The sequence below is a fragment of the Dendrobates tinctorius genome, unplaced genomic scaffold (assembly GCF_039654945.1).
Source record: "Dendrobates tinctorius isolate UK_male_01 unplaced genomic scaffold, ASM3965494v1 ptg000276l, whole genome shotgun sequence".
Classification (NCBI taxonomy): domain Eukaryota; kingdom Metazoa; phylum Chordata; class Amphibia; order Anura; family Dendrobatidae; genus Dendrobates; species Dendrobates tinctorius.
In genome coordinates this window covers 1594206-1606268 of record NW_027361943.1, presented here as the reverse complement: position 1 = coordinate 1606268, position 12063 = coordinate 1594206, and the positions used below count along the sequence as shown (strand labels likewise).

Here is a 12063-nt window from a genome sequence, read left to right as displayed (position 1 = left end):
CTGACACCCTCCTCTGCCTTTCTGCCCCCCAACCTTCCGGCATTTCTTCAGGGTCCTTCTGTTCCTTCTTTATGTCTAACTCTAAGTCTGAGCGTAGCCGGCCGCCAGCCCCCCCACGGGCACTCTAGTCCAGTTCTTCGCATGCTCCTCTTGCAATCGCAAACTTCCCTCAGGTCAGCCTACTCCCCTCTGCCTGGACTGCAGCAATCCCATTCAGCATGACCCCGTTCAGGAGCCATCTATTGTGCCACGTGAAAGCGAATCCCCCATCCCTGGCTGGGCCTCGTCTCTTTCACAATCTGTGGCAGACCTCACCAGAGTGTCTCAGTCCCTAGTGGCCATTCTTGATAAGTTGCCCCTGGACACTTCTGCAGGGTCCAGCAGGCCGCAAGACATTCCATCTGAGCCAGCCAGCAGAAGCCACAAAAGACCCAGGCAGGATCTCCGGCCGGAATCCTCTCCTGGCCTCACATCCCCACATAGTCCTTCCCAGCAGTCGCCCCCCCCCCCCCCCCCCCCGTGCCTCCTCACCTGAGTCAGGTGAAGCGTTTTTGGATGTGTCATCCAAAGGGTTTTTAGAGCTGGATTCGGACCAGGACGCGGACATGAAGGTTACAGTACAGAACCTCATTGCTGCGATTAACCACACCTTCGAAATCTCAGACTCCCCTGCGAAATCCTCGGATCAGGAGGTTTCGTTCAGACGGGCAGAAACACCTTCCAGGGTCTTCGCCTCCCACTCTGAGTTTGGCAAGATTCTTACCAGGGAAAGAGAAAATCCGACCAGGCGCTTTCAAAGAGGGAAGCGCCTCGGCGTACTATATCCGTTTGCCAAAGAGCTCACCGACAACTGGTCTGCTTCCCCCTCGGTAGACACACCCGTGTCCAGACTTTCTAACAACACGGTCCTCCCGATTTCAGGTGTGGCGTCGCTAAAAGATTCTAATGATAGAATTATAGAATCTTTAGCAAAGTCAGCATTTGAAGCGGCTGCAGCGGTGCTAAGCCCAGCCTTTGCTTCATCTTGGGTAGCGAAGGCCATAGCCACTTGGGCAGAGGATCTCCGCAAGGGCATCCTAGATAAGGCCCAACCAGAGCATTTGGCTGATCTGGCCAACCAGCTCTCCCATACAGGGGATTATCTGCTCTCTGCCTCCTTGGATGCCGCGTCCTGCGCAGTTCAGGCGTCAAGCAACATGGTGGCAGTCCGACGTACAATTTGGCTCAAGCTTGGCAGGCGGATTTGTCTTCAAAAAAGTCCCTTACCAATCTGCCTTTTCAGGGAGCGCGTCTCTTCGGATCCCAGCTGGACCAGATTATTAAGGACGCCACTGGGGGCACGAGTTCCTTCCTCCCTCAGTCCAAGCCTCGCAGACCTCCGCTAAGACGTCAGTTTCGGCCTTTTTGGTCTTTCCGCCACTTCAGTACGGCAGAGAACTTCTCTAACCAACAGAGACCGCAGGCACGCCAGGATAGGAAGAAGGTGTCTTTCAGACCCACTCCTTCCTGGCGATCTCACTCCTCCCAGGGCAGATCCTCCAGGTCCAGATCTGGACGGTCCACATCAGCATGACTATCAACGAACCCCCGGGGGTCCTTCCCAATTAGGAGAGGTCGACTCCTTTTCTTCAGAGACGTCTGGCTTGCCTCAGTAGAGGACGCTTGGGTCAGGGAAGTTGTATCATCTGGATACAAGATAGAGTTCTTTTCTCGTCCCCGGGATCGTTTCTTCGAGTCCCGACCTCCAACGGATCCTGCCTTAGTTCTGGGGTTCTTTGCGTCCATTGCCTCTCTCCTCAATTCCGGAGTGATTGTGCCCGTTCCCGAATCAGAACGTTTCACAGGATTATATTCAAACCTGTTTGTGGTACCGAAAAAGGCGGGACAGTTCGCCCCATCTTGGACCTCAAGTTACTCAACAAGAGAGTCCGACTGCGTCACTTCCGATTGGAGTCTCTTCAGTCGGTAATCGCTTCCATGGAAATGCAGGAGTTCATGTGTTCAATAGACATTCAAGATGCCTATCTACATGTTCCCATATTCTTCGGGCATCAGAAATTCCTGCGTTTCGCGATTCGCCAGGAACATTACCCGTTCGTTGCACTGCCGTTCGGTCTCGCCACCGCACCCAGAGTATTTAAAAAGATCATGGCGGCGTTGATGGCCTTGTTGAGAATCAGAGGTCTCGTTCTCTTTCCGTACCTCGACGACATTCTGATCAAAGCTCCATCCTTTCATCAAGCTCGCCAGTCTTACCATTGTCCTCGACACCCTGTCCAATTTCGGGTGGCTCATCAACAAAAGAAGTCCTGTCTTGTCCCGACACAACGTCTTGTGTTTCTGGGTCTATTGTTCGACACTCGGCGATCGAGGGTTTTTCTCCCACAAGAGAAAATTGGCTCCCTGCAGCGGGATGTACGATCGTTGCAGATCATACGACTTCCATCTCTCCGAACAACCATGAAAGTCCTGGGAAAGATGGTGGCGGCGAAAGAGGCGGTTCCCTTTGCCCAATTTCACTCCAGACCTCTCCAACACGCCATCCTGTCTCGATGGAACAGGTCTGTCCTTTCCCTGGATCACCCATTTCGCCTTTCATACCGGGTCAAGCAGTCCCTCAATTGGTGGCTGACGTCTCCTCTCGTCTCCCTAGGATGGTTATTCCTTCCCTTTCACTGGATGATTGTGACAACGGATGCCAGCCTCCTCAGCTGGGGGGGCAGTGTTCCGCGATCACACTGTTCAGGGTCGATGGTTGACTCAGGAGTCAGCCTTTGCCGATCAACGTCCTCGAAATACGAGCGATTTATCTGTCTCTCGTTCACTGGGAGAGACTTCTCAAGGGCCTGCCTATCCGGATTCAGACAGACAATGCCACAGCGGTGGCATATGTCAACCGCCAGGTGGGGACACGGAGCGTCTTAGCCCTGGCAGAAGTGTCCAAGATTCTTCATTTTGCAGAGGTTTCAGTCCCGGCAATATCCGCGGTGCACATTCCCGGCGTGGACAACTGGGCCGCCGATTTTCTCAGCCACGAGGGTCTCACGGCGGGAGAGTGGTCCCTACATCCGGAGGTATTTCTTCAGCTTTGCCGTCGTTGGGGAACCCCGGACGTAGATCTGCTAGCTTCTCGCCTCAACAGGAAAGTCCCACAGTTTGTATCCAGGGCTCGAGATCCTCTTGCAGTGGGCGCCGACGCTCTTGCCATTCCTTGGTCGCAGTTCGAGCTCCCCTACCTGTTCCCTCCCCTGCCTCTTCTTCCCAGGTTGTTGAAGAAGATCAAGGTGGAAGGAATTCCAGTCATCCTCATCGCCCCGAATTGGCCCAGAAGGTCTTGGTTCGCGGACATCGTCAACCTTCTCGCGGACGCCCCCTGGAAGCTTCCATACAGGGCAGATTTACTGTCTCAAGGTCCGATTTGCCACCCCAATTCTCAGCCGCTCAATTTAACGGCGTGGCTGTTGAGACCGAGGTTTTGAAACGATCAGGCTTTTCGGATCGAGTTATTCATACCATGATCCGAGCCAGAAAGCCATCGTCTTCCAAAATTTATTACCGTACTTGGAAAGCCTATTTCACTTGGTGCGAAGCCAACGACATTCCGCCCATGCGTTTCTCGCTCCCTTCTGTCCAGGCGTTTCTTCAGGCAGGGCTTGATGCAGGCCTCGCCCTCAGCTCTTTAAAAGGTCAAGTTTCGGCGCTGTCTGTTTTATTCCAGAAGACCTTGGCCTCTCGTCCTCAGGTCAAAACCTTCCTTCAAGGAGTGGCTCATACGGCTCCTCCGTACCGAGCGCCCGTAGATCCTTGGGATCTTAATCTGGTTCTCGAGGTCCTGCAAGGTCCTCCCTTTGAACCTCTCAGGGAGGTTTCCCTATCTCTCCTTTCATGGAAAGTAGCCTTCCTACTAGCCATCACCTCCATCCGGCGTGTGTCGGAATTGGCAGCCCTCTCTTGCCGCTCTCCTTTCTTGGTACTCCACCAGGACAAGGTAGTTCTGCGGCCTCCGCCCTCTTTCCTTCCTAAAGTGGTGTCCACTTTCCACCTGAATGAGGATATTTTTCTCCCGTCCTTTCGTCCGGGTCCAACTCACCCTCGGGAGCGCTCCTTGAACAAGCTGGATTTGGTCAGGGCGATGAAGGTCTACCTAGCTAGGACGACTCCTTTGCGGAAGACAGACTCTTCATCATTCCAGATGGGGCGTGGAAAGGTCAGCCGGCCTCCAAAGCTACTATTGCTCGCTGGATCAGATCGACAATTTTGGAAGCCTACCGGGTCACACATCGTTTGGCCCCTCTGGGAATTAGAGCTCACTCCTGGGTGGTGCGACACAGAGCTTCCACGCTGCAGCTTTGCAAAGCTGCAACCTGGTCATCGGTTCACACGTTTGTGAAATTCTACAAGGTCCACACCTACGCTTCGGCGGATGCCAGCCTAGGTAGAAGGATCCTGCAGGCAGCGGTGGTGAGTCCGCTGGCCTGATGGAAGTTTGTTCTCCCTCCCCAGGGACTGCTTTGGGACGTCCCATGGTCTCTGTGTCCCCCAATGAAGCGATAGAGAAAACAGGATTCTTGGGTTGCTTACCGTAAAATCTGTTTCTCGGAGCCTTCATTGGGGGACACAGCACCCTCCCATGTTCTACAACTCCTGTTCTTATGGTTGTTAGTTATTTACAGTTGAGTTGTCTGTTCTGTTTTTCAATCTATTCTGTTACTTCTCCTACTGCTTTCTCACTAACTGAGGAATCTCCTGCTGGTCGGTGGGGTGTACACTGCGGAGGAGGAGCTAACCTTTTTTTGTGCATAGTGGCAGCCTCCTAGTGGCAGCAGCATACACCCATGGTCTCTGTGTCCCCCAATGAAGGCTCCGAGAAACAGATTTTACGGTAAGCAACCCAAAAATCCTGTTTTTTTCCAATACTATTTCCATAGAAGTGGAAAAATGGAAAACGGTGATCTGCAAGTTTTTTTGGGACCATTATTGCAGCAGACTGTAAAAATTGCGGCGATACGGCCCACAAAAACGGGCCGCAAAAAAACACGGCAAGTATAAAAGTAGCCTAAGCAGTCTATATGGGCATATAGGTCATAGGAAGCTGAATAAAATGATACCTTGATAGCTGCAATCGATGTCTTATTCCAGAGATATCCACATTTTTATAATAAAAATGAGCTGCTCTGAGCTGGGCACTGATCTCTCTGAGAATCTGCCTCTGTAGCACATTTTTTTAAAAATTGGAAGTTACCATTGTTAGACCTGTAACTAATACACAGAGCAGTTCTTATAACAAACACGTTAACAGCTGCAGCTCTCTGAGCTCTACTGTATTGCAGCAATATTACACCACAATCTGCCTGTGAGATGGAAGCTAAAGCCGCAAGAAACCTGAAGATGTGTCAAGTATAATCACACACAGCCCTGCAGTGAGATCAGGAGAGCAGAGAGCGGCCATTACACATCACACTGATATCCATAGCACATAACACTGGTAACTCCCCCCTCTTATTTTTAATGATCTCTAGCGGCACATTCTCCTGCAGATGTTGGGTATAATCTCACACAGCTCTGCGGTGAGATCAGGAGAGTAGAGAGCGGCCATCACACAGCACACTGGTAATGTCTCCGTCTATATATTATAGTAATCTCAGGAGGCAGATTCTTCTGCAGATGTGTCAGGTATAATCACACACAGCCCTGCAGTGAGATCAGGAGAGCAGAGAGCGGCCATTACACATCACACTGATATCCATAGCACATAACACTGGTAACTCCCCCCTCTTATTTTTAATGATCTCTAGCGGCACATTCTCCTGCAGATGTTGGGTATAATCTCACACAGCTCTGCGGTGAGATCAGGAGAGTAGAGAGCGGCCATCACACAGCACACTGGTAATGTCTCCGTCTATATATTATAGTAATCTCAGGAGGCAGATTCTTCTGCAGATGTGTCAGGTATAATCACACACAGCCCTGCAGGGAGATCAGGAGAGCAGAGAGCGGCCATTACACATCACAATGATATCCATAGCACATAACACTGGTAACTCCCCCCTCTTATTTTTAATGATCTCTAGCGGCACATTCTCCTGCAGATGTTGGGTATAATCTCACACAGCTCTGCGGTGAGATCAGGAGAGTAGAGAGCGGCCATCACACAGCACACTGGTAATGTCTCCGTCTATATTTTATAGTAATCTCAGGAGGCAGATTCTTCTGCAGATGTGTCAGGTATAATCACACACAGCCCTGCAGGGAGATCTGGAGAGCAGAGCGGCCATTACACATTACAATGGTGTAACTCCCCCCCTCTTTTTTATAATGCTCTCTGGAGGCAGATTATCCTGGAGATCAGTGTCCGGCCCATAGTCCTGATTAGCTCATTTACATGTGGATTTCTCTGGAATAAGACATCGGATCATAGATATCAAGGTATCATGTTATTTTGCTTCCTATGACCTACATGACCATATCAACGGCTTTTGAGGGTTGATCCTACTGACAGATTCCCTTTAAGTGAATAAAGACAGTACCCCCTAGTAAATTGTTGCATCTAATTTATTGTTCCACTGAGGCTATAGCAGGGGATTCCTCATGTATAAGCTGCCCTAATAAAAAATGTCAGTCACCCCTTACTCTTAATCAGATTGAAAGATTGAAGCCATTTTCTCATCAGTCTTTTGATGGGAGCAATTTAAAGGGAACTTGTCACCGGGTTTTTGCTACCTCATCCGAGAGCAGCATCATATAGGAACAAAGACCCCAATTCTAGTGATGGATTACTTTACTGGTTGCCACAGTTTTGATTAAGAACTGATTTATCTCCTACAGGTCTACCTGTTCTTAGATTGCTCTCACCACTAATGGGAAGCGTTATGTGCACATTGTGCATAAGCAGGAAGCTGCCAATCAGTAGTGGGGGGGGGAGGTGCTTGGATTACCTGGCAGCGGGTTTACTAGTCTTCTAGTGATAATCTCCTGCGGATAAAACTGTTATTTTTATAAAAACTGCAGTGAACAACACAGATGCATCGCTGGAGTTGGGCTCTCTGCCAATACATCATGCTACTCTCAGATTAGGTGGCAAAAAACCTGGTGATAAATTCTCTATCACACAGTCATGACCTGGTGATTTTCATTTTGTTTTTGTTTTTTCCTCTCCTTCAAAGAACAATAACTTTTTTACTTTTTCGTCCACATAGCCATATGAGGGCTCGTTTTTTGCAGGACAAGTTGTACTTTTCAATGACATTATTAATTTTACCATTTGATGCATTAGACAGCCAAAAAAAATTCAACATGCATTGAAATTGCAAAAAGTGCAATTCCGCAATTACTTTTGGAAGTTTTTTTTTTACCATGTTCATTACATGGTAAAACTGATATTTTCCACGTCAGTGAGATTTCCGCAGATAGCAAATGTATAGGATTTTTTTTTAAGTGGTGGAAAAAAAATTGAATTTTTTTTTTTGAAATTTTGTTTGAGTCGACCTTTTCCAAGACCCGTAACGTTTCCAGTTTTCAAGATATGGAGCTGCGTGAGGGCTTACATTTTTACTGATAATTTGTCTTAGGCTGGTTTCACATTAGCGCTTTTTAAGCGCACGCACGGCCGGGGGTAGCTCCGCCCCCGAGCCGGCTCTCTGCCCGGCGTGCCCGCCCCTTGCTTGTAGCGCCGCCTCCTAGCGCACAGCGGCGCCTGCGATTGGCGCACCCTATCTTTAGAATAGGGTGCGCAGATCGTGCGCAGGCCGTGCGCTAGTTGCGCTTTGACCTGCGCTGCGCACTTTTGACGGTGCGCCGTGCGCGCCAAAATCAAACTTTTCGGATTTTGGCGCGCACGGCGCACCGTCAAAAGTGCGCAGCGCAGGTCAAAGCGCAACTAGCGCACGGCCTGCGCACGATCTGCGCACCCTATTCTAAAGATAGGGTGCGCCGATCGCAGGCGCCGCTGTGCGCTAGGAGGCGGCGCTACAAGCAAGGGGCGGGCACGCCGGGCAGAGAGCCGGCTCGGGGGCGGAGCTACCCCCGGCCGTGCGTGCGCTTAAAAAGCGCTAATGTGAAACCAGCCTTAGATACAATGTTTTTATCGCCTCTTACTGTAGTTTATTGCAATGTTGCCGTGGCCAAAAAAACGTAGTTCTGGCTTTTCGATTATTTTTCTCATTACGCTGGTTACCGATGGGATTAATTTACTTTAGATTTTGATCGGACTTTTACGAATTCAGCAATACCAAATATTTGTATTTTTTAATTGCTTTATTTTTAATGCGGCAAAAGGGAAGTGATTTGAACTTTTTTGCATTGTTTAATCATATTTTTTATGGTATTTAATAGTTCCCTTTATTGGACTTGAAGCTGCGATCATTTGATCACTTGTATTATACATAGCTTAGCATCAGCACTGCTACTAGTGCAAAGCATGATCTCATATGAACACCAGCTACAGGCTGGTTATGACCGGTATGGAGGTCTTCAGCTGCCCCCTGGCTGTCATGGCAACCCACCGGTGCCTTGCGGTCACGTAATGGACCCACTGATGGGCGCGTGGCATGTTGACCCCCCATGTGTTAAATGCCGCTGTCAGATTGACAGCAGCATTTAACAGGTCAACAGCTGTGGGTGGAGCTCTGTTTCTCCCGCTGCTGTTAGAGGCACATGGTGGCTAATTAAATCAAGCCATCCTCTGCAGTATATGACATATGATGTAAATGTACGTCAGGTCATGAAGGGGTTAAATACTTGGATGTAAGTGGTATATATTACTGTAGACACTTTATCAACCCAGCAGGAGTATCCTTATCGATCAGCATGTGACTGCATATGGTCTAACAATTAAGGGATTTTCTGGTATTTTACAAAATCTGTCTAGCAGAAAGAAATGTTACTTACTCCTTGAATCCACTCATTGTCTTCCACTGGTAACGTAAATGAAGAAGACAATTTAGTCACGTGACCTCTTTAGGCATTCACTTACCTCACTGGCCATGTGCACACATGACTGCTGAGGCCAGTGATGGGTGGCCCCAGTAAGCTGACTGGTGATTTATTTTACAAGATGGTGAGATGAATTTGTTTTTTCAGCTTTTTTTTTTTTTTTATTTACAGCAACTTGTGTTGTGGATGCAGCTGTTGTGTCGCAGCCAGTGGTGAAAACCAACAACTTTACACCCAAGAGCCCTGAGTCTACAGTGTTCCCTCCTCCGTGTATCAAGCGAAGGCCTTCCTCCTTTCTAGCAAAAATGAAAAGCACAAGACGCAATCCTGTACTGCTGACTGCCAATATAAAGGTGCCCCCTGGGATAACCAAAGCTACAGACTGTCCTGATGAAACAAGTAGTGTTCGAAGGAGAGACCAGCCTGGCCGAAGAACGGACAACATCCAGTCTGTGTATGTCCCTGATAGTTCAGAATTGGGGGCCATACAGGGAGCAGTAGATTATGAACCCACAGCCAAACTAATACGTCGTTTCTCAGATCCTCATCTCCAGACCTCCTATCCTGAGGAGTCTAACCTTTTGAAGCATGATAACAGTGCTTGAAATAACTCCTGGAGTTCACAGCATATTTGTTTATTAGTTGCTGAAAAGAACTACACTCTCGTGATGCAATGAATTTCGATGACTATTTTGGAAAAATGGGATGAATTTGTTAATGTATTTAAAGACTGTGGCCAGTGGCCCTTCTCATGTATACATGACGCCATGTTGGGTGTATGAATGGAAAGCCGAGTGTTAGAAGTGAGTGTTGCCCTCCTACAGTTGTGTAGGAATGGAGTTCCAAACTGTTCATTCCAGTTTTTGTTATATAATAGGACCAAAGGAGTCATTTTTTTGCCTTGTGCACCTGTTACAGTAGTATTTGCAAATGTATATGACATAGCATTTTTAATATTTTTTTGCATTTTAATATATATATATATATATGAATATATAAAGTAAAAGTAGGACAAACTTATGTTAAAGGCAAGAACTGTTCAAATTTTACTTGAAACGTTGTTGTTTTTAGAAATGACAGAATTTTCAGCAATGCAATTATTAGCCTTTATAGAAAGTCATCAAAAGCAGTGCAAAATTCAGAAGGCCTTGTTAAACGGACATGACCTAGGACTCGGAACAACTGGTGCCTTATCAGTATGATCTTTTTATTTGCACATTTACCAATGTTTTTGCATGCATGCGTTCCCAATTTGTCTACTAACCATTGTATTAGATGTAGTCAAGTCCACTCCATGTGAATTACAGCATTGGCCTTCTTATTCTGTATACTAGGGTTTCCAAATGCTACATACTGTAACCATTCCAGATAAATTGCCTTCAGGTAGCTATACACAAAGGTTTTTTCCCTTTATACAATGAAGGTTTTATTTTTCTCATGTTGGACAAGAGTAAATAAAATAAACCTATTGTCGAGAGTAAGGCCCCAATCACACATCCATGTGACTATCGAACAGTTAGGTAAATGGTATAGGTGCACAAGTTGTACAGCACTAAGCTTCCTGGCACTCATAATGAAAGAGGTACTACCAATTATGTATTTAAAGCCCCAATAAAGCGTAACATTGCTTTTGTGCATCTACCTTAGGTGACTTTCCCATGGCTGTATATTGGTCAGTATTTGTAAGCCAAAATCAGAAATGGAACCTACAGAGGCAAGCTGGTACTTCTTCTGAATTTTGGACCAACTTTTTGTTTTGGCTTATTAATACTTTTTTCAGTGAACTTATTGATATCCTCTACTACACGTAAAGTTAGGGAACTCTTGGAAATCCATTGCTTGTGCTAAGTTTTCTTTCAGGGGTGCATTCAGAGCTTATAAGCGCAAATGTAAAATCATTTGTTTGATCTTTTAAGGCCTCGTTAACTTTCCTGTGCATTATTGTCCAAGAACGGCCCGCAATGTAAGGGCCGGCTGGGGCTCTCTTAAACCTGAACTTGACAGCCTTGTGTCCAAATGTGTATGGGGGCCTTAACACAAGTAACATACATACAATTAGTCAACAATCATATTATAATTCTATAGTATGCTACCAAGTAAGCAAAATGTCCAACTGCATCTCAACTTCTAATAGTACATCTGTATAGATTTGTTGTGGCCCCCTTTATAAAGTAATTGTCACCTAGTCTGATATAATATTTGTATAAACATGTTTTTTGCTCCTCATTGTTATCTTTATTAAATCCGTTTAGACTGGACAGTGTTTATTCGTGGTTTCATCTTTTACAGTTCGTGGTTATGGTTCTCTTCTGTAAGAATTCTTAAGCAAAATTAGCTCAAGTAAGATTGCAGTTACATTTTCAGATGGGGAGGCATGTCCGGATGCTGGGTTGATCAGTTGCATGTGAGAGGAGCTTCTGCCAGGCCTGGCTTCATAACAGCTTTTTCCTACCTGTACCAGCATTATATCTCGCTGTAACAATGGGCACCAGGATGCTTAACCCATTAATGACCACCATATGTCTTTTTACTGACCTGTTATATAAGAGAATAGTATCCCCATACAGGTGACAAACCAGCAGCTGTCGGCTGTACACTATAGCTGAGAACTTGCTGCATCAGCCATGATCAGTGTTGGCACCGACCATAGCTGTTTAACCCCTTTGATGCTGCTGTCAATCGTTACTACATCATATAAATAGTTAACAGAGTGTGGGGGCTCCCTCTTTATCCCCATCAACACCTTGAGATGATGATTGTGTGGTCCTGATGTTTGCCATGGCAATTCACGGCCAAATAGCGACCTTAGAGTCTGCTGGCTACAGCGGCCTGTTCAGAAGTTAGCGACATTTAGGTGGAAAAAATACACTTTTTCATTTCTGTCATGTCACTTTGTATTGATTCCTGAAAATCACCTGAAGGGTTAATAAACTACCTCACAGCAGTTTTCAGTATGTCAAGGGGTGCTGTTTTTAAAATGGTATCACTTTAGGGGGTTTCCAATAGATAGGTCACTTCAAACCTGGACCGGTCCCTAAAAAAAATAATTTTGTAAATTTCCATGAAAAAGGAAAAATGACTGCTACATTTTTAAACATGAACCAAAACAGAGAAAAAGTAGCATGCAAAACA

General features: G+C 46.7%; 1 protein-coding gene across 5 annotated transcripts in view; it reads left to right on the top strand.

Annotated features, from left to right (window-relative positions):
* MYO9B (myosin IXB) overlaps nt 1-11189 on the top strand; it is a 263036-nt gene extending 251847 nt beyond the window's left edge. For all 5 annotated transcript variants that reach the window (XM_073559836.1, XM_073559833.1, XM_073559835.1 and 2 more), the window contains one exon: nt 9103-11189. In XM_073559836.1, the coding sequence (XP_073415937.1) occupies nt 9103-9536 (434 nt within the window). In that variant the 3' untranslated portion in view covers nt 9537-11189. The remainder of the gene's footprint in view (nt 1-9102) is intronic.
* Nucleotides 11190-12063: the final 874 nt, after the last annotated feature.